Raw genomic sequence first — 20,062 nt, forward strand, 5'->3', positions numbered from 1 at the left:
GGAATAGCTGGGACCCCAAGGCATTTATTTTATGCGTTCACGTAGTAGAGGTCGCGTTCGCGAAGAGGTGAGTCAGTTGTGCATCGCGTTTGCGAGAGTGTCCTCACGTTCACGTAGAAGGAATTTTGGTCAGTGAAGCTTTGTGTTTCGTGAACGCGAGGGTGCTGTCGCGTTTGCGATGAAGAAAATATCTTGGCAGACAGATTATATTTGGAAATCGAGGGTTTAAGTCCAATATCAAAAAAACCATTGGAGAGTTCGGGAGAAGGTGAAATTGGAGGAGATTTTCAGTGGAGCAATTGGGGTAAGTATTCTCTCCATGATTTAGTCTTGAATTTCATCATTTAATTTGAGAAATTAGAGTGGAAATTGGGGGAAAATGGAAAAAAAGTTTGAGAATTCTTTTGGGAATTTGAATGGTCATTTGATGTTGGATTTTAATGATTTTGGTATGTATAGACTCGTGAGAGGATAAGGATTCTATTAATGTGATTTTTATCGAATTTTGAGACGTGGGCCCGAGGGTCAGGTTTGGCCAATTTCGAGAATTTTTATGTAAATTGGTTATTTTCGAGTGGACTTTGTTCCCTTAGCATATTTTGATGGTATAAATCTATATTTGGTTAGATTTGGAGCATTTGGAGACCGAGTCGAGAGGCAAGGGCATCGCGGGCTAGAGTTTGGACTGGATTGAGGTAAGTAATGATTGTAAATGTTTGTCCTGAGGGTATGAAACCCCGGATTTCACATTGTTGTGCTACTTTGAGGTGACGCACATGCTAGATGATGAGTGTGGGGTCATGCACCATTGGGGATTATGACTTAGTTTGTCCTGTATGACTGTTAAGTCGCGTATTTGATTAAAAACTGTTTGATATCATTGTGTTTTGGGAATTATTACCATGTTTTGGGTTGAATACCATATTTGGGCTTCGTGCCAACTGTTCTGGACCTTTAGGGGATTTTTACTACTATTCCTCACTGTTTTGACTTCATATTTGTACTCAGTCATATTGTATTCTACTGTTTTCGTAACTCAGCCATATTTACTCCGTTTTTTATATTTTAAATGATATTTTGGGCTGAGCATCATGTTTTACTGTTGCTCGAGTGGCTTGAGTGATTTTCAACTGAGTGAGACCGAGGACCTGTGTTGTGAGGATATTGTGGGATCGAGTTGTGCACCGTAATAGTGTTGTACTGATTCATGATTATGAGGCCGAGAGCCTGATTTGTTACGCCATGAGGTGGCTTGATATGAGGACGAGAGCTTGTTTGATTATTCCACGAGATGACCTTTTATTGCTCTTCGGTTGTAAGGAGCCCCTCCCGAAGTCTCTACACCCCCAGTGAGCGCGGGTACCCAGTGTGAGTGATATGATGTAGCTCAACGGGTTGTTGTTGTTTCATATTGTTGCCCGAGGGGCTGTTCTTGATTCATGTTATGCCCGAGGGGCTGATTACGAGCGATTGTGAGGTAGCCCGAATGGCTGGTTCTGTTGATATTATGCCCGAGGGGCGATTTATGGTACATGTTTTGCCCGAGGGATTGTTTACGTTTCTATCCTTTTTACTCACTGTTTCATCACTCGTTTGAAACTATTGAAAGTCGTTTTAAAAAGGTTTTACTGAAACTGAGCTTGATTTACAAAGTAAATGATTTTTGTACTATTTTGGAAATGTATTGCATTTGATGTAGCGTTATGACGTGGCTTATGTGTTTTCTTACTGCTCAGCTTTCATTTATTTTTATTACTTACTGAGTTGGCGTACTCACATTACTCCCTACACCTTGTGTGAAGATTCAGGTATTTCTGAACCTGGTAGCGGGTGTTGATTGCTTAGTGGCACAGATATTAGAGTTAGCAAGGTAGCTGCCCGACGTTCGGAACCCTGCTCTTCTCCCTCTTGTATCCCTTAGATTGTTTTTAGTATATTTTCATACCTTAGTAGATGCTCGTGACTTGTGACACCCCAATATCGTGCTTGTGTATTTATTCCACACTGTTTATTTAGACTTACATTATGAGATATCGGATTACTTAAAGGCCTAAAAATGATTGTTATTGATTAAATGGTTAATTCGGGAGTTGTGTCGGCTGGCCTAGTTTTACGATAGACATCATCACGACCAGGTCGATTTTAGGGTTAGGTCAACTTCGAACTTTTTCGAAGTGTCAGTCCCCAAGTGGGGTGGTCGTGGCTTGTAAATCCGAGGATTTCCTTTTCAAGGTCTTATGATCGAGTTTAATAATTCAAACATGTCGATTTTTTGGGCAGCAGTCCCCGAGTATGGGGTCGTTAGCTCAAGCTTCAGTTGCGATCAACACTTGAGCCGGCTCCCGCAATAGATCACAAGTAAAATAGAAATTGCAAACTACAAATTTTACTAAGGCATGGAACAACTGGTAAGGAAGTGCTAAGGAAAAAATACTTCTTTTTCATAAATCATTCTTGGGTACGTGTTTTGCCATCGGAGCTCGAATAATCTATAAGGACACGGTTCATTTGGCCGTTTGGCCCTTTATAAAAAATTTACCTATCGAGACTTGCCGATATGGAGATCTTCATTGAGAGCATAATATCCGAGAGTGACTACATCCGAGGGTGATGCCCTCCAGTATTCGAGGTTGATTATAAAGAAGCCTCGGATACTATTAAATTGTCTCTAGGTAGCAAAAATAATTGTTGACTCATTAAAAACCTCGTTGGAAAAATCCATTTGGGACAAAAACTGATCTAAGGGAAAAAAAGTGCAACATGTGCTTTAAAATCTGAGGTCTTTGTGTTGAAAAATTTCTTGAAGTCTTCGATCGAACACTTGCAGTAAGTTAGTATCAAATACAAATGAAAAAGGAGAAAACCATACCTTAGCAATAGTATCATTTAAGGAGTGATATGTTCCAATTATTTGGCAATTGTTCGTCGTCCATCGTGCCAAGTTTGTAAGACCCTTTTCCAATGATGTTGAGGACCTGATACGGTCCTTCCCAATTTGGACTGAGCTTTCCCTCGTTTGGGTCTCGAGTGTTTATGGTGACTTTTCTTAGAATTAAGTCCCCTATTTTGAAGTGCCGAAGATTGGCTCTTCGATTGTAATATCTTTAGATTCTCTATTTCTGGGTGTCCATTCGAACTAGGGCGGCTTCCTATTTCTCGTCTAGCAATCCGAGGCTTGTGTTCATAGCCTCGTGATTTGATTTTTCAGTTGTGTATCGAAACCTGACGCTTGGTTCCCCAACTTCGACCGGGATAAGATCTTCGACGCCATATACAAAGGAGAACGGTGTTTCCCTCGTACTGGATTTTATCGTTGTCCGATATGCCCAGAGGACTTCGGGCAAAAGTTCTCTCCATTTCCCCTTAGCGTTGTTCAACCTTTTCTTTAGGTTCTGAATGATGTCTTGTTCGTTGATTCAGCCTGTCCGTTCCCACTAGGATGATACGGAGTAGATAATATCCTTTTTATTTTGTGATCCTCGAGGAACTTCGTTATTTTGTTGCCGATAAATTGTTTTCCATTGTTGCATACTATATCAGCGGGTATCCTGAATCGACATACGATGTGATCCCAGATGAAGTATATAACTTCTTTCTCTCTGACTTTCTCGAAAGCTTGTGCTTCAACCCATTTAGAGAAATAGTCAATCATAAATAAAATGAACTTTGCTTTACCTGGGGCCGATGGCAGAGGGCCGACGATATCCATTCCCTATTTCATGAACGGCTATGGGGATAAGACTGAATGAAGCTGCTCCCCGGGCTGGTGGATCATCGGTGCATGTCTTTGGCATTTGTCACATTTTCGAACGAATTCCTTAGTATCTTTTTCCATACTGTCCCAATAATACCATGCTCTGGTGACGTTGTGAACCGGTGATTCGGCACCTGAATAGTCCCTGCAAGTAACTTCGTAAATTTCTCGTAGGACGTAGTCGGTGTCTCCTGGACCCAAGCATATTTCCAATGGCCCATCGAACATCCTTCTGTACAATGTTCCATCTTCGGCCAATGTGAATCGTGCAACTTTCGTTCGCAAAGTCCTTGATTCCTTAGGGTCCGACGGAAGTTTCCCATTCTTCAGATAATCGATATATTTGTTCCTCCAATACCAAGTTAGGCTTGTGGAGTTTATTTCAGTGTGGCCTTCTTCGACTATCGACTTTGAAAGCTGTACGACAGTCCCCGAGCTAATTTCGTCATCTTCACCTGATGACCCCAAATTTGCAAGGGCATCGGCCTCACCGTTCTGCTCTCGAGGTACATGATGAGGGTCCATTATTTGAACCAGTGTAAGGTTACCTGCAATTTGTCTAAGTACCTCTGCATTCGATCTTCTCGAACCTCGAAGGTTTTGTTGACTTGGTTAACCACGAGTTGGGAATCACACCTGGCCTCGATGACCTCTGCTCCCAAAGTTTTAGCCAGCACGAGACTTGCAATCATGGCCTCATACTCGGCCTCATTGTTAGTCAACTTAAGGGTTTTGATAGATTGTCTAATTGTATTGCCTGTGGGTGGCTTCAAAACGATGCCTAGCCCAGACCCCTTCACATTCAAAGCACCATCTATGAAAAGGGTCCACACCCCCGAGGATGTACTCGATTTTAGCAATAATTCCTTTTCGACCTCGAGTACGAGGGCTGGCGTAATATCGGCCATGAAGTCTACTAAGATTTGAGACTTGATGGTCATTCGGTGTTGATACTCGATATCGTACCCACTCATTTCGACGGCCCATTTGGCCAATCGGCCAGAGAGCTCTAGTTTGTGCAAAATGTTGCGAAGGGGATAAATGGTTACAAAACAAATTGGGTGACATTGAAAATACGACTTTAATTTCCTAGAGGCTCTTATTAGAGCAAACACTAATTTTTCTAAGTATGGTATCAGGTCTCTACTTCACCTAAAGTTTGGCTAACGTAGTAAACAGAAAATTGCATACCTTGCTCTTCTCGAACTAGGACGCCACTTACTGCGACCTCCAAGACTGCCAAATATAAGTAGAGTTGCTCGTCCGCTTTCGGAGTATGAAGAAATGGTGGGATAGAAAGATACAACTTTAATTCTTTCAATGACCGTTGGCATTCTGGAGTCCAAGTGAAGTTCTTCTTCGTTTTGAGCAGTGAGAAGAACATATGACTTCAATCTGAAGACCTCGAGATGAACCGGCCTAAAACAGTTATCCTCCCTGTTAATCTTTGTACGGCCTTAACGCTGTCCGCGACTGTGATGTCTTTGATTGTATTGATTTTATTGGGGTTGATCTCAATTACCCGATTCAACACCACAAAGCCGAGGAACTTGCCTGAACCGACCCCAAATGCACATTTCTTGGGTTGAGTTTCAGGTTGTATTTTCTCAATATGTCGAATGTTTCCTACAAATGTGTCAAATGGTCCTCTGCGCGCAGGGGCTTAACTAGCATGTCATCAATATAAACCTCCATTGATTAACCTATTTGTTCTTTGAACATTCGGTTTACTAGGCGTTGATAAGTAGCACCAGTATTTTTTTAGCCCAAACGACATTACAGTATAGCAAGAAGTAGCGTACTTAGTGATGAATGAAGTCTTTTTCTGATCCTCCGGGTTCATTTGTATTTGATTGTATCCGGAGTAGGCATCGAGAAAGCTGAGGATCTCGTGTCCGGCCGTGGAATCGATCATGCGATCGATATTCGGCAGAGGAAAAGAGTCCTTAGGGCATGCTTTGTTTAAGTCTTTGTAGTCTACGCACATTCTAAGTTTATTCCTTTTCTTGGGGATTATGACTATGTTTGATAACCATTCTGGATATTTTACTTCCCGGGTGGATCCTATTTTGAGAAGTTTGGTTACCTCATCTTTGATGAATGCATGTTTTACCTCGAACTGGAGCCTTCTCTTTTACTTCACCGGTCTGAACTTTGGATCCAAGCTTAATCGATGAGTGGTAATCTCTGGTGGGATCCTTGTCATGTTAAGGTGGGACCAAGCAAAATAATCCATATTTTTAATAAGGAACTTAATGAGTTTTTCCCTGAGCTCGAGAGTTAACTCTGTGCTCAGGTATACCTTTCGATCGGGCAGATGCTCGATCAGTATGACTTGCTCCAGCTCTTCGACCGTCGACTTTGTAGTGTCAGAATCATTGGGGATTACGAAGGTTCGAGGTATCATACAATCATCATCCTCAATAATTTCCTGTCGTTCCGATCTGGTCGAGGCTGGCGACTGTGGTTGCTATTTGACTTCCTGCTTTTCCTTTGATTTGGTCCCTTTATTGATGTTACTGCCGATACTGGTATTACTTCATCAATTGCAAACATCTCTTTGGTTGTTGGTTGTTCACCGTACACCTTCTTGATTCCTTCCGGTGTTGGGAATTTCAAAACTTGATGAAGCGTTGAAGGCACCGCCCTTATATTATGGATCCAAGGTCTCCCGAGCAGCACGATGTATCTCTATCACCTTCGATTACATGGAACTTTGTTTCCTGGACAGTTCCTACCACCTTTACTGGTAACGTGATTTCCCTCTTGGTAGTTTCACTTGCTATGTTAAAATCGTTGAGCACTCGAGCTGCATGTACGATTTGATCCTGAAGGTCGAGCTGCTATACGACCCTCGATCGAATAATGTTTGTCGAGCTACCTGGATCAACCAACAAATGTTTACCTTGAATTTTATTCATAAGGATAGATATTACCAGTGCGTCGTTGTGAGGTTGTTCGATTCCTTCTGCATCCTTATCGTTGAAAGATAAGGTATCCTTTGGTAAGTAATCCCGAGTACATTTCTCCCTTGTGATTGTCACTTTGGTGCGTTTGAATATTGGGCCTTGAGGAACATCGACCCCACCGACGATCATATCAATCACGTGTTGATGTTCTTCTTGTTTGTTTTTTCTGCTTGCGTCCCGATCTTTGAAGTGATTTTTAGCTCGGTAACTTAAGAACTCTCGAAGGTGACCCTCATTGAACAAACGAGCTACTTCCTCCCTTAACTGCTTGCAGTCTTCGGTTCTGTGACCTTGGGTTCCATGGTATTTGCACATTTGATTTGGATTCCTTTGAGCTGGATCGGTCTATAGGGGTCTGGGCCACCTAGTATCCTTGATTCGTCCAATGGCTGACACAATACCTAAAGTATCGATGCTAAAATTGTATTCCGATAACTGTGGTGCTTCTTTAGGCTCGACATGTTTATCGAAGCCACTCTTACTCATGAGCCCTCAGGAATTTTGACCTTGATTATTTCGAACGGGATTACGTCCTGGTCCATTGTTTTTACGATCAGCGTTATAAGGTTGGTACTGATCTCTGTTTGATCGGGGCTCTCTGTTGTTGTTTCTTTGAATCCTGCCTTCAGATCTATTTGGGTAAACGGAACTAGACGGGGTTATCAACTGATCATCCTTGACTTTGATCTTCGACTTGTATCGATTATGCATATCTGCCCATATTCAATCAAATTCTGCTTTAGTTGACGTGATGCTACCAAACTTCGCTCATTCAAACCCTGAGTAAAGGCTTGGATAACCCAATCATGGGTAACCGGGGGGTAGGTCCATGCGCTCTATCTGGAATCGAGATACGAATTCCCTTAGCATCTCATTGTCCTTTTATCTCACTTTGAAGAGGTCTGAATTTCTAGTTGCGACCTTTATTGCTCCAGCATGTGCCTTTATGAACGAATCACAAGCATGGTGGAAGAATCGATGAATTGGGCGGCAAATTGTGGTACCATATCATTGCCCCCTTCGATAAAGTTTCTCCAATTTTTTTCAATAGAACAGATTCAATTTCATTGTCTTCTAAGTCATTTCCTTTTATTGTGCATGTATAAGAAGTGACGTGCTCATTAGGATCAGTGGTTCCATTGTAGTTGGGAATTTCTGACATGCGGAATTTCTTCATAATAGGCTTCGGAGCCGCACTTGTTGGGAAAGGCTTATGTACGAACTTTTTCAAATCCAAACCCTTCAGAATCGGGGGTGCCCCCGGTATTTGATCAACCCGAGAGTTGTACGTTTCTACCTTTTATCATCAGCCTCAATTTTCTTTTCTCCTGATTCAATCCGTTTAGTGAGCTTCTCGAGCATCTTCATGATGGTGGGGTCAGTTCCCGATCCATTATCGTTCAATTTCTCATGTACAAGTTCGACCCTATGAACAAATTCCTGTGATGTAACGAGTTCGATTCTGCTTGGAGCTCGATTCTGATTTTGGAGTTGCGCTATCGCAACTTGCTGGGTTTGTAACATATTGAATATCGTTTGAAGGCTAATACCAAATTCTTCACCATTCTGTGCATTCTGATCAGCTGCCCGGGCATCTCTACGGATGTTATTTTCAGGGTCGGCGCCTAAATCTCCACGAATAGCGACTTGAGAACTGACATCGACTAGATCTACAGCCTGCGGTACATCGAGATTGATTGGAGGTACTCGTACTCCATTTTTCGGGGCAACCACGTGCTCGTTCTCTCCATAAAGACCAAGGCCGGTATCTATGTGAGTGGGTACTGCTTGAGAGTTTGACATGTTGATTTTTAAAATCAAAAACACTTATGAGAACAAGTGTAAAAACAATGTGTGTTATGAAGGTTAATATTAAGCAATCACTATTATCCTTGGCCCCACGGTGGGCACCAAACCGTTTAACCTAAAAATTGGATAACAATTTAACTTATAATGTGGTTTTAAGGATATGCGATTTCACCCAATATCAATTGATAAACGTAAAGACAAATGATGCAAATTGATAATAATATAAAGCAAACCAGCGTTTGAACAGAGCCTTCGAGCTAGGACACCCTCGAGCTAGTTATGCAAGAATAGTTAAGGGCACAATAAGCTGATGAACAAGAACGTAAGTTAAGAAATATTATATTGTTTTGATATTCGTGAATGTAAGGTGTTTACAAATGATGGAGACTCCCCTTTATATACCGGAGAAATCCTAATTATGTTACAATTCCAGTTATGGAAGTAAATCCCATGATTGGTTCAAATAACCGCCCTTGATCTGATCTGTTTCGGAATTTCCGCCGTGATCTTCGACCGATTACGGATATCTCGCATTTCCGTTATTGCACTTCACTCGAAGTCGGTCATACTTAGTCTCAATCGTTGCTGGCCTCGATCTCGATGGACACCTCGATTCTTGAACTTGACACCTCGTCTTCATACTTTGGCCGGATCCATTACGAGGCCGACTCCTGACGCAATGTAAGTACTAATTGGAGAATTAACACGGCACGTGAAAGTTTCATTTTATTTATAGGTATAGGGAAAAGGAGCACCATGACGGTAGCGATAGCTAGGAAGATCACAAGACACAAGTACATAACATTGTAGTGAAATAACAAAGAAATATTTATCTACATTTACACGAAATCATTATTAAAACATTTTTAGGTGATATATTGAAGTTGAAATATAATTAGTAATAGTCATGCTTAAATATTACTATAGATGTATGTGAAAAACGAAAAAAATTGAAGGTCCTCATGAAGTTAAGTGTGTAGTTGAAAAATGGATGAAAATAAAAGGAACGTATGTATTATCCTATATTTTTACTCGTTCAAATTGTGTCTTTAGTTTGCCTAGCTGTCCTAATTAAAATTGTGACTTTGGTTTACCTAGCTGTCCTTCTGGATATAAAATGAATATGCATCCGAAGACAAGGGAAAATGAAGCAAATCAAACTTTTAAAAAAAGAATAATATTTTAATTGTCAGCCTTTGATATAGGCAGGTAAGGCAGACTTATTGAGATGTCCCTATGATTACAGTAACCGCATATGTAAACTGTATCTCCCTATCCTTAAAGTGGGTGTTCTCTCTCTCTCTTATCAGACAATGACCTGGAATATAGGTTTTAATACTTCTGTCACATACATAGAAGAAACTAAATTATATTGAAACCCCCCTCCCCCCCAACACACACCCACACACGCGAGAGCAGAAACCGTCCCCCCTCTCTATTTTTTGAGTTGAAACGAAGTCATAATCTGAAGAAATAGAGCAACCCCTTTTCAAAGTTCACAACTTTTCACTTCCAAAATTCAAGAAAAACAAAATAAAACCATCTTTAGAGCAGTTGCATTTTCATAAATTGTTACTACAAGTTTCAGATTCTTGTTTGTTTAGCAGGTGTTTCACTTTGTTTCCCAAGATTCTATCAGATCCCTTGGATTTAATGGACTTGTGATCCTTTTATGGTTGTTTAGGTAAGTTTATACTAGCATTCAGTAGCAAACCGCATTTGTTGTGCTTTGTATTCAAGTATATGTTTATATATGTTGGTACATTATGAGCATCTTGTGGGGATTAGCACTGTGAAAATGGGTTGTGGGTTTTTGGGGTTTGGATTTGCAGCATTGAATCTTGGAATGACAAAAAGATTGGATCTTTTTATCTGGGTTTTGAGATCTAGTAGAGTTAGTGTGTCGGTCTACTTATTTTGTCGTCTACTGGTACAGTACTTGGATTTGGTTTTTGAGTTCTTTGTAATTTGGGATTGACTCATTGTTGATGAATAGTATTTGTCTTGCTTACTGAGAGAGCCAGTAAGGTATATTATAAAGAAAAGCCTGAGGTTTTATTTGTGTGTTGTTAGTTTGTTTAAAGACCAAAGCGGTTGAAATAATAGAAGGTAGTCTTTGTCATAGATGAGAGTTTGTAGTGTTATGGCACTTGAATTTTCACAGTTGAGTTTTTTTGTAGTTGTAGCATTGCTTTCTTTATCCTTTTATATACAATTGGTTTTCTGCTGGATTGGTTGTTTTTTCGAGCATGAGACTGTATTTGCTTAGATCCTACTACTGGGGTTTGGTTATACTTTAAAAACCTCCGTTTTCTGCTTGTGTAATCTCCATTCACGAGGCATTTTCTGTTTGTGATTTTGACTTGTAGAATTGTGGTTGCAAATTTTGAAACATTATAGAGCATGATGGATGTTGTCAATAACATAGCTGTTTCTGGAAACGGGTTGGGCTTTGGAAATGGAGCTCACCAACTTCCTGAAGTTGTTGCTGGCATACCAAACGGGATGCCTCATGCAAGTTCCAGTACTGAAGAACTAGAGAGGAGTTTCCAGAGTACTGCGGTATTGAATGATAGTGAAACAGTTGACTCTTCTGTCCAAGAGGTCAGTCGTGAAGCTATGACAACTGCAGAAAGCAATTCTGGTGTCAGTTCCGAGGTAAGGGGTTTGTTCCATTCTTTTTAAACTTACTCAGGACATTTTGACACCACAGTTATGTAATCGCTTATTTACTTACAGGAACATGAAGCAAAAGAATCTGATGAGGCGAAGAACAGTAAAGAGCGAAAGGCTCCAGGAAGGGCAAGGAACACTAAGAATTCAAGCCCTAAAAATGGCGCAGCCAAGAAAAGTAAAGATGGAAAAGATGCATCAAATGGTACCCTCGCTTCCAAATCGCGTCCGAAACAGCCATCTTCCACTGATGCAAAGAGTAAATCATTCAGTGACAAGAAAACTACTGAGTACTATTCAAAACCTACATTGGCTCATCTAAATGTTAATCGTGCTAAGGTAACCATTTTAGGTCTAATTTATGGTGTACAGTTATAGACATACAGTCCAGAGTAACCACAATCTGAATTTCAATATTGCAGCTTCATCTGCTTCTGTTTATTGTTATCAATATCATATTCCTTTTTTGCTGTCTTCTAGCAGCAACCAGGCCATGCTGAAGTAGCATCAGCTTCTCCAAGTGCTGCCCACTCTGAAGGCCTTAAGTATGTCCTATTGCTCATTTGCTCTTGTAGTTCCGTACCTGTTGCATGGAGCCGAAACATTTTTGCAAGATGCCAAAGTCCCTTGTTGCTTATTTATGGATAACTTTTTCCCCAGTAAGGTTGTGAACTATAATTTCGTTACTGCAGGGAAACAACAAAACTGAAGCCTTTGAAGAAAGTGCCCCCTAATAAAGCTGATGGAAGTGCGGAGTTATCTTCGTATCCTAAATGAGTTTGTACTTTTTCTTTCTCTTTACTCCTTTGCTATGGAGTTCTTTTTATATTAGCGTCAAAGGATGAAAAATCTTTCAGTTTATCCTTAATTACTTCATAGTAGTCCTACTGGTGCATCAGATGCCAAAACTCGCAAAGTAGGTAGTCTTCCAACCTACGATATCAATTTCAAGTGTGATGAAAGAGCTGAGAAAAGGAAAGAGGTTAGCTCTATGCTTGTGTTGCTGGCGCTTATAATACATGCTTGCTTGCCTTCCACCGTGAAGTCAACTAAAGAAAAATTAATTTGTGGCATTTGGACAGTTTTACTCCAAGCTTGAAGAAAAAATACATGCAAAGGAAGTTGAGAAGAGTAATCTGCAAGCCAAGACTAAGGTGTTGTGACTTTTTCTGCTTTGGAATCTAGTAGGCGTAGAACATTTCTTGTTATAGAGGGTTATCTTGTAGCGTTCCCATTTATTTTCTTTCATTTCTCTAACAGGAAACTCAGGAAGCTGAGATCAAAATGCTAAGGAAGAGCTTAAAATTTAAAGCAACTCCTATGCCAAGCTTTTATCAGGAACCTGCTCCTCCAAAGGTGGAGTTGAAGAAGGTAATTTTGTGCTATATGTCACTATGCCGAGAAATATATATTCTATAGTATGAAACACCTTTTGCTGTTCTTAAACATAGTATGTTGAATATTTAGTGGTTCTTTAGCTCAAAATGACTTTGTTACCGTTCCTTTTAAGCTCCATGTAGTTGATATTTTAGCTTCGTGTAATAATATCTCATTATTTTCATTTTGCTTTATCCTGAAAATGTGTTATGATACGTTAAAAATTAAGTAATATATTTCGTATCAGGTAATGTGGAGCACAACTTAACTTTTGTTCTTGTGAAGCTCTAGAAAGTAGTAAAAGAGTTAGGTTCAAGTTAATCCTTTAGCTGATCTTTTGAACACTTTCAACTTAGACATTTAAACTGCATGCTCTGTCAGAATGCGACGAACTACATAGAAAGAAATTGCACTACTACTGAGATCTGTAAAGAAACCCTTAGCTATCAAATGTTTTAGCTGATATAGCTTGGTTGGGCCGGGAGTTCAGTGTCTTGACTTTTAGACCACTAATGGCGCATTGCCCTTGATACATTTATATATATTTTTTCAACACTACGGAGCTCCTAAAAGAAAGCCTTAGCTATCAACGGATAAGCTGGATATAGCTTGGTGGAGTTGAGAGTTCAGTTACTTGACTTTTAGACCACAAATGGCACATTTCTCTTGATACATTTATGTGATGATTGACTTTATTGGGATAGAGCCAGTGGGACTTCATCACCATTTCTAATGATATCATAAGTGCTTAGTATGATCAAGAAAAAAGAAGTGGTTATTGATGCATGATATTTAGTGAACTGTGAAGAGCACACCCATGGTTGTTGGCATTGCGTCTGATTCAGTAAATCTTAGACTAGATAAATTTTCTTTTTGCGGCCAATTACTTAATTTAAACACTCGCCTTTTGTGCTATAAACTCTACTACGCACATCCTTAATCACCATAACAACTGTAAGTTGGAGTGCCTCCATCTATTTAACTTAAGGTTAGGAAATTTCAAAGAAGAGTCAAGTAGGCAAGCCTATGGTGAAAGCTAGCTTTCTTAAGTTGGTGGCATAAGAAGATTTAGGAGCTCCCTACACTATTCAGTTGGCAAAGAAATGGAGTTGGGCAACTAGATAGTACCACAGAAATGCTTCTATTGGGTGTCAAAGATTTTCTCTTTCTGCAATGTTAAGCAAAAGTTTTGTGGCATTTCTGCAATGTTAGCTGACCTAACTTGTTTGAAATTGAGTAGTTGTTGTCATTGTTCTGTTGTGATGTTAAGCAAAATTTATCTGTACTGAAGGGAAACTCAGGTATATGCATCTGACCCTATTAATTGTGTGCATGTAAATTTGTTATCTATACATATATAAATATACCAAGTTCTGTTCATGCACTTGCTTAGGGTTATGTATCCAGTTGTGTTGTCAGTGCAGTTTTTTGCCAATACTAAGTGTATTTTGATAAACTGTACGAATACCCTTACAAATGTCAGTACTCGAGATAAATGAAGGATTTATGTAACACAGAACAAGGATAATTACATGAAATATTATTCCGGTTAGAATTTGCTGTAATGACATTTATCTGTTTCTTAGTCACTATGCTTTTTAGAAGCTCTATTAGTCTGGATATTCATAAAAGATCAGAAAATCCAACTCATCTTTTTTATAAGGATTCAACTCCAGGGATCTTACTCTGAAGATACTAAAAGATCATTGTTACCTCTGAAAGAAAAGAAAGAAGTTATTCGGTGTAGCTATCAGATTACCCAAGTTGACAAAACTAAAATAAGTGATATCCCAAGCAGGATTTTGGTTTGCACATCACGGAGATGTAGTGTGGCTGTGTGGGTATTCACAAGATTGATTTGGACAACAGAGTGAATGCTAGAACCTCTTTGTTGTGATAATCTCAAGTACCATCAAGTATTCTAGGCTTATCTAGCTTAACCCGAGTTTGCTGCCTTACTTTTGCTAGTCATGCTAGGATGCTGGTTGTTCATGGCTTAATATAATGCAGACTCCAGTCATTCTTATTTATTTTTTTCCTTGAAATATTAACTCTAAAGACATGTCGTGCTTTCAGCTAAAGAAATTTCCTAATATTTGCTTTATTCTTTTCTAACTAGTTTCGTATGTGTACACCTGATGTTTCTCCTGAAGTAATTTATTCCTCCTGTTTATTTTGAAATCTACAAGTTATGTGGTGTTTCTCTAACACCTTCTTATGTTGTTAGATTCCACCAACAAGAGCTAAATCCCCCAAACTTGGGAGGAGAAAGAGCTCTCCCACCAAAGAAGGAAACAACGAGAGTGTCATGCGCCCAAGTAGGTTAAGCTTGGACGAAAATGCATCTCAAAATGATCCCGTCAAAGGGCATTCTCCTCTCAATTTTAAGAAGCCTCAAAGGAAGTCACTTCCAAAGCTGCCATCTGAGAAAACCAACTTATCCAATGAAACAAGAAAGCCTTCTATTCGCAAATCTAGCTTATCCAAGAAATCAACTGAAGCTAAATCTCTGCAGAATGCTTTACCCAAAGAGATGGGTGAAGTTGCTTCTCAACCAAACAACCAACTCGAGCAAATTACTGAACGTGAAGCAGATGTTCAAGAGTGTGAGGTTGTATCAACTGTTGAATCAAGCCAGCCAGAGACTGTAGTTGAAGCTCAAATAGAGCCTAATCAGATGGAGGAACACGTTTCAGTCGAGCACTAAAAGCAACAAGTTGAATATATATATTGATGGAGCAATCTTCATTCCCTCTTTGCTTAAAGTATTGCAAAAGGTATGAATAAGATTTGGTTTACTTGAGAAATGAATGCACTGGATTATTGTACTATGCAGCATCGCCATTTTGTCTATAGTCAGCAGCAAGGTCGAGCTTCTAGTGTTCTGTCTTCTTTCAAGATTGTGGTCATTAGAATTGCAGGTTGCTTGCAGCATTATAAGGTTACAGTTTGAGCAATTCCTTTAAGCTAATTATCATCAGATAAGCTTCTGTTACCTAATGTTGAGTAGCCAGAAATCCTTAAGAATTTTGTCTGTTCTAGTAGTCGATTATCCAAGTACTTCTCAGTTGTATAAACCTTGGCACAGTTTGGTCATGTACTGACTGTTGAAACTGCTCTCCTGAACCAAATGATTGTTGTTGTTTATCGAGGCGTATTTATAAATTACATATACCTTACATGATATTTTAGCTCTGTTTAGGTATTATGAAATTTTACTACATCTACCTTTTTTTCTCCCTTGCTCAGTGTTGTCAATAACATGCTTAAAGCGCGCTTAGGCCCTAAAGCGAGTCTTAAAACATTTTGAGCGCTTCAAATCACTTAGTGGACGCTTTAGCCTTGTCATCAAGGTTCTAAGGCATACTTTTCTTTGCCAATGAACGTAATCCTGAAGAGGCGAACTTAAATAATTGATATTTCACTTTATTGTAAAACAAAATATTCAATTTCTTTATTCATATATTTGTTATTTGTGCTTATAATTATTAGTCTTGGCTACACATATATATTTGTATTTTTTTCTCCATTTGCGTCTTTCTTCATTAAAGTCCATGCTTTATTTCTGCTTTGCGCTTAAAAGTCCCAATGTATTTTAGAGTTTTTTTTGCGCTTTTTGCTTTTGATAACAATGCCCTTGCTAAATTTGGTGGACAGAGTTTGTTTTGGTGGGAGGCAGCATATATTTAGTAAAATCGTCGAGATATGCTTAAGCTGGAACAGACACTGTTTTAATTAAAAGGAAAAATAGTATTCCTTACCGCAGGAACCACAATTGTGGATCTCTTCCCCCTAGAGAATTGGTAAGCTGTCCCTTTTAATCTGTATGGCGGATGTTATCCATAGCATATAGTTGAATGGGATTGGTTGACATAGATAAAAATGATTGGACTTTATTGAATAGCTACAGCCTACAACAAGTTGCTTATTGTTGGAGCTATTACTAAATGGCTGGAAGAGTCAAAATCTAAATTGGAGCTGTATGCCTGTCCACATTCAGGAGTTCAGTATAATCATCTCTATTATTTTGATGCAATCCTGTCAAAGAAAGGGATAAATACTATTCTAAAATTGCTTAGGTTTTCAATAATTGAGCACAATTTATGAAACTTATGTTTAATAAAAGATGTTCGCATAACCTAAGCAAGTACCCACTTGATGAGTACTAAATAGAGAAGAAGAAAAAAAGGAAAAAGAAAATTGTCAAAATCACCTTCCCTCTCTTTTTCTTTTCCCTTGTCATCTGTCTAATTGTATGTTTTCAATTTTACTCCATAAAGGCAGCATCCATTCGGCCATGAAATAACAAGTCTCAACTCGCCTAACCATAGGCTACCACGTTAATATTCTGTAGATTCTACCTATAAACAGTTCATGGTTAGAAATGCAAGGTGATAGTAGGAATATACATAATATTAATATAGGTGAGAAAATGATTTTTTTATTCAAGATTGAACTCATCAAATTTAAATCATAAACCCTCCCAACAGCCATATTACTACATTACACGCGGACTTTTATTGGTTTGTAAAAATAAACAAAAAAAACTAATATTCAAAAAGAGGTTAAATTGATCAAGTAATCAACTCAAGGATGGAAAAGCTTATTTCCACATTTGCATTTCCATGCAAGTAAATAATAGCCGTAGTCTTGTTTGGCTTGATGAATGGGAGCTATTAGGGTAGGGGTGCAAGGTGTGCAATTCAAGCATTTTCCCTCGCACTTTGGTTGCTTTGATCCTACCTTCACTGCATCTGTCACGTTGAATACAGGTGAAAAATAGAAAGAAACTTTAGAAAATTAAACCATATGTCTACATGGAAAAATAGTTTTCATCCTTGATTTTTATTTAAGAGACGTTAAAAGGAAGGTAGCCCGGTGCATAAGGCATCCTGCGTTCACGCAAGGTCCGGAAAGGGCTGCACCACAAGGGATGTGATGTAGACAGCCTAACCTGACGCAAACATTAGTGGCTGCTTCCACGGCTCGAACGCGTGATATATAAAAGAGGGGTAAGTTAATAGAAGGTGTCATTTTGCTACACTAATACTACGTACTGACCTGTAATAGGTAGAAGAAAAAGAAGGGCAAAGATGATCAAGAATCCACCAACAATAAATACAAGGCTCAGCTCATGATCATAACTTGCACGCTTGCTGAATGAAGACATGATCATCTGTATTTTGCAGACTATTGAATCTTTAAATAAAGAAGAAGAAGAAGAAACTGCCTCACCTTTTATTAGCAGCCTCATGCATATAAGGCTATCATTTTAATACATTGGGATAGTAGTACATGGCTGGTCTCGATCTGATGACATTTGTCTGTTAAATATAAAGCTCATTTCTGTGTCGCATATAATATATGCTAGTACTACTGGTTGTTCAGAAATTAAATTCTGTCCCTCTGTCGCACTGTGGGTATTTACGATTTAACCCTTATGGGTTTAACTTTTAAAGTTTTTAGCATTGAGTCCCTTAGAAGTTATGGGTTCATATTTACTGTTTTTTTAATTTTAATGAATTTTTACACATAAATTTTTACTCCGCGTCAAAAGTTATGAGTTCAGTTGAACCCGGTAATACTACACTACATCGACCACTGGTGGGTACGTCTTTAAATTATATACCGTGTAAAAATTCTTTGTAATATCATATTATTTTAAATAAAATTACTCATGAAAAGTGACATTAATTTGAAAAATAAGACATAACCATCCACAATAGACTAAATTGTACCGACAGTATAAAAATTTCAGACACTGACAGTGAACAATATTTAGTACGCTGACAGTGGATATAAATTAAATACGGTGATAATCCACAGTAACTAATCTTTTGTACGATTGACATGTAACCAAATTTAGTAGCTACTATTTTGTACGATGAAAACCAAGTTGATTTAGAGCGAAATGACAAAATTGTCCATGATTTAATGGTATTGAAGAAAAAAAACGTATATCGCTCGGGGCAGCTCAAACAAACTTTAATGTGAGGCCTAAATTTTTAAAAAAAAGTTATCATATGGAGTATAATTTATTTAAGGTCTATTTTTCTAGATTTTGAGATGCAAATATTAATAATTTTAATAATCGGTTTCTTCTAATAATTCTTTCACTTGATAATATTGGGAAATGCCTATAAAAATATTTATTTATTTTTAAAAATGGGGCCGCAAAATTCGGGGCCTAAGGTTAGAGCCGGCCGAATAATAGCGGGCAAATACAAAATGGGGAGAGAGCTAAGCTACTAGATAAGTAGATATACAATTATACATTATGTGCACACTGCCAGAAATTATACATCAGATTACCTTTTTTAATTATTCCATTTACTTTATTATAACAAAAAGACATGAATACATAGGTTGCGTCATGGAAAAGAGAGGCCTGCAAAACTAGAGCTTGGTAAAAATGACACAGCCAAAGTCCACGAACGCAAGACATAAAGCCACACAAGTGCTAGAAGCAACGTTAAAATGATTCTAAGAGCCGGACATAACCAAACCATCACAAACAGAGATATTGAACATCGTGGAGACTCGGTACAACTAAAAGTAAACATGATATTGTGAAAGAAAGCTTCTCTTGTAGCACAATTTGCTAATCGATTTGCTGTGCAGCACTGGCTAAAATTGCAATCCCTGAATTGGTGATTACACACTCCAGCAATCAACAAGGGTTTGAAATTACTACCAAGGTTGCATAAGTAACATGTACGCAACAAGAGAGCAGATTCAGAATTTGAACTTTATGGGTTCAGATTCGCAATTCTACCATATCTCATCTAATTTAATATGTTCAAAATTTATTATTTATAAATATTTAATGATTTTTAGGCAAAAATACAGGGTATGAGCGAAAAGTGAACCCATAGCCTTTCCACTTGATACGCCCCTGTGACCGCAACCATCTATGATCAAAGATTCCAGAGTTTCCCCATGCGGCTCAGCTATGGCCGGAACTGATTTGTCCGTAACATTGACACGGCCGCTTAAATTCACCTCTACCAAACAGCTCAGAACAAGAGGGAGGGAACCCACTCAGCTCCAGATGAGTTAGTTTGGGATACAGTCTACCTACTAGGGAAATGATAGCATTCCCTACTCCAGGGCAGTTTCTAATAGCCAAAGATTGCAGTGAGTTTCAAGAAACCGCCAATGGACATCTATTGGTTGCGTCTTTCACGCCAAAGCAGTTCACCAGGAAAGAGCCTTCAGCTTTTTACCACAGTTCAAAAGTATACCAAAAAACCCAGCCTGGGTAAACCCGAGGCATTCCTCTAACTGAAGGTTCTCAAGTGAGACTGAAGCTTTGGCAAAAACAACCAATCCATTATTCCATTATCTGAAAGGACAGGAATAGAAATGTCGCTGATGTTTAGTACGTGGAGCTATACCTTCGTTAAAACATTGATGTTTGAATCTGTCAGCCAACGGTAGTAGATCGTCCTAAATGCACCTTTTTAAGGTGAAAAAGAAA

At 38.8% G+C, this 20,062-nt stretch overlaps 1 protein-coding gene and 1 long non-coding RNA gene across 5 annotated transcripts; one reads left to right on the forward strand and one right to left on the reverse strand.

Annotated features, from left to right (window-relative positions):
• Positions 1-9,806: 9,806 nt before the first annotated feature.
• Positions 9,807-15,766, forward strand: LOC104246702 (protein WVD2-like 5). Of its 4 annotated transcripts, none has more exons than XM_009802577.2 (9): positions 9,807-10,216; positions 10,902-11,190; positions 11,272-11,544; positions 11,686-11,750; positions 11,898-11,969; positions 12,085-12,187; positions 12,288-12,359; positions 12,466-12,576; positions 14,810-15,766. In XM_009802577.2, exons 2-9 carry the CDS (start codon positions 10,936-10,938, stop codon positions 15,287-15,289), a joined length of 1,431 nt encoding a protein of 476 aa, XP_009800879.1. In that variant the 5' UTR covers positions 9,807-10,216; positions 10,902-10,935; the 3' UTR covers positions 15,290-15,766. The 4 variants fall into 4 exon arrangements, with proteins under 4 accessions (XP_009800879.1, XP_009800881.1, XP_009800880.1 ...); XM_009802579.2 differs by having other exon boundaries at positions 11,689-11,750; XM_009802578.2 differs by having other exon boundaries at positions 10,000-10,216; positions 10,933-11,190.
• A 1,237-nt stretch (positions 15,767-17,003) lies between these two features.
• Positions 17,004-17,886, reverse strand: LOC104246703 (uncharacterized). The gene is made up of 2 exons (XR_716028.2): positions 17,644-17,886; positions 17,004-17,336 (listed from the first exon to the last, which is right to left on the reverse strand). It is a non-coding gene; the product is annotated as an uncharacterized lncRNA (long non-coding RNA).
• Between the last annotated feature and the right edge of the window lie 2,176 nt (positions 17,887-20,062).

The sequence above is a fragment of the Nicotiana sylvestris genome, chromosome 6 (assembly GCF_000393655.2).
Source record: "Nicotiana sylvestris chromosome 6, ASM39365v2, whole genome shotgun sequence".
Taxonomy (NCBI): domain Eukaryota; kingdom Viridiplantae; phylum Streptophyta; class Magnoliopsida; order Solanales; family Solanaceae; genus Nicotiana; species Nicotiana sylvestris.

Coding starts and splice junctions, on each gene's coding strand:
- LOC104246702 (XM_009802577.2), top strand. CDS start 10,936: ATGATGGATGTTGTCAATAACATAGCTGTTTCTGGAAACGGGTTGGGC. Junction 12,360..12,465: donor ATCTGCAAGCCAAGACTAAG/GTGTTGTGACTT, acceptor TTTCTCTAACAG/GAAACTCAGGAAGCTGAGAT. Junction 12,577..14,809: donor CAAAGGTGGAGTTGAAGAAG/GTAATTTTGTGC, acceptor TTATGTTGTTAG/ATTCCACCAACAAGAGCTAA.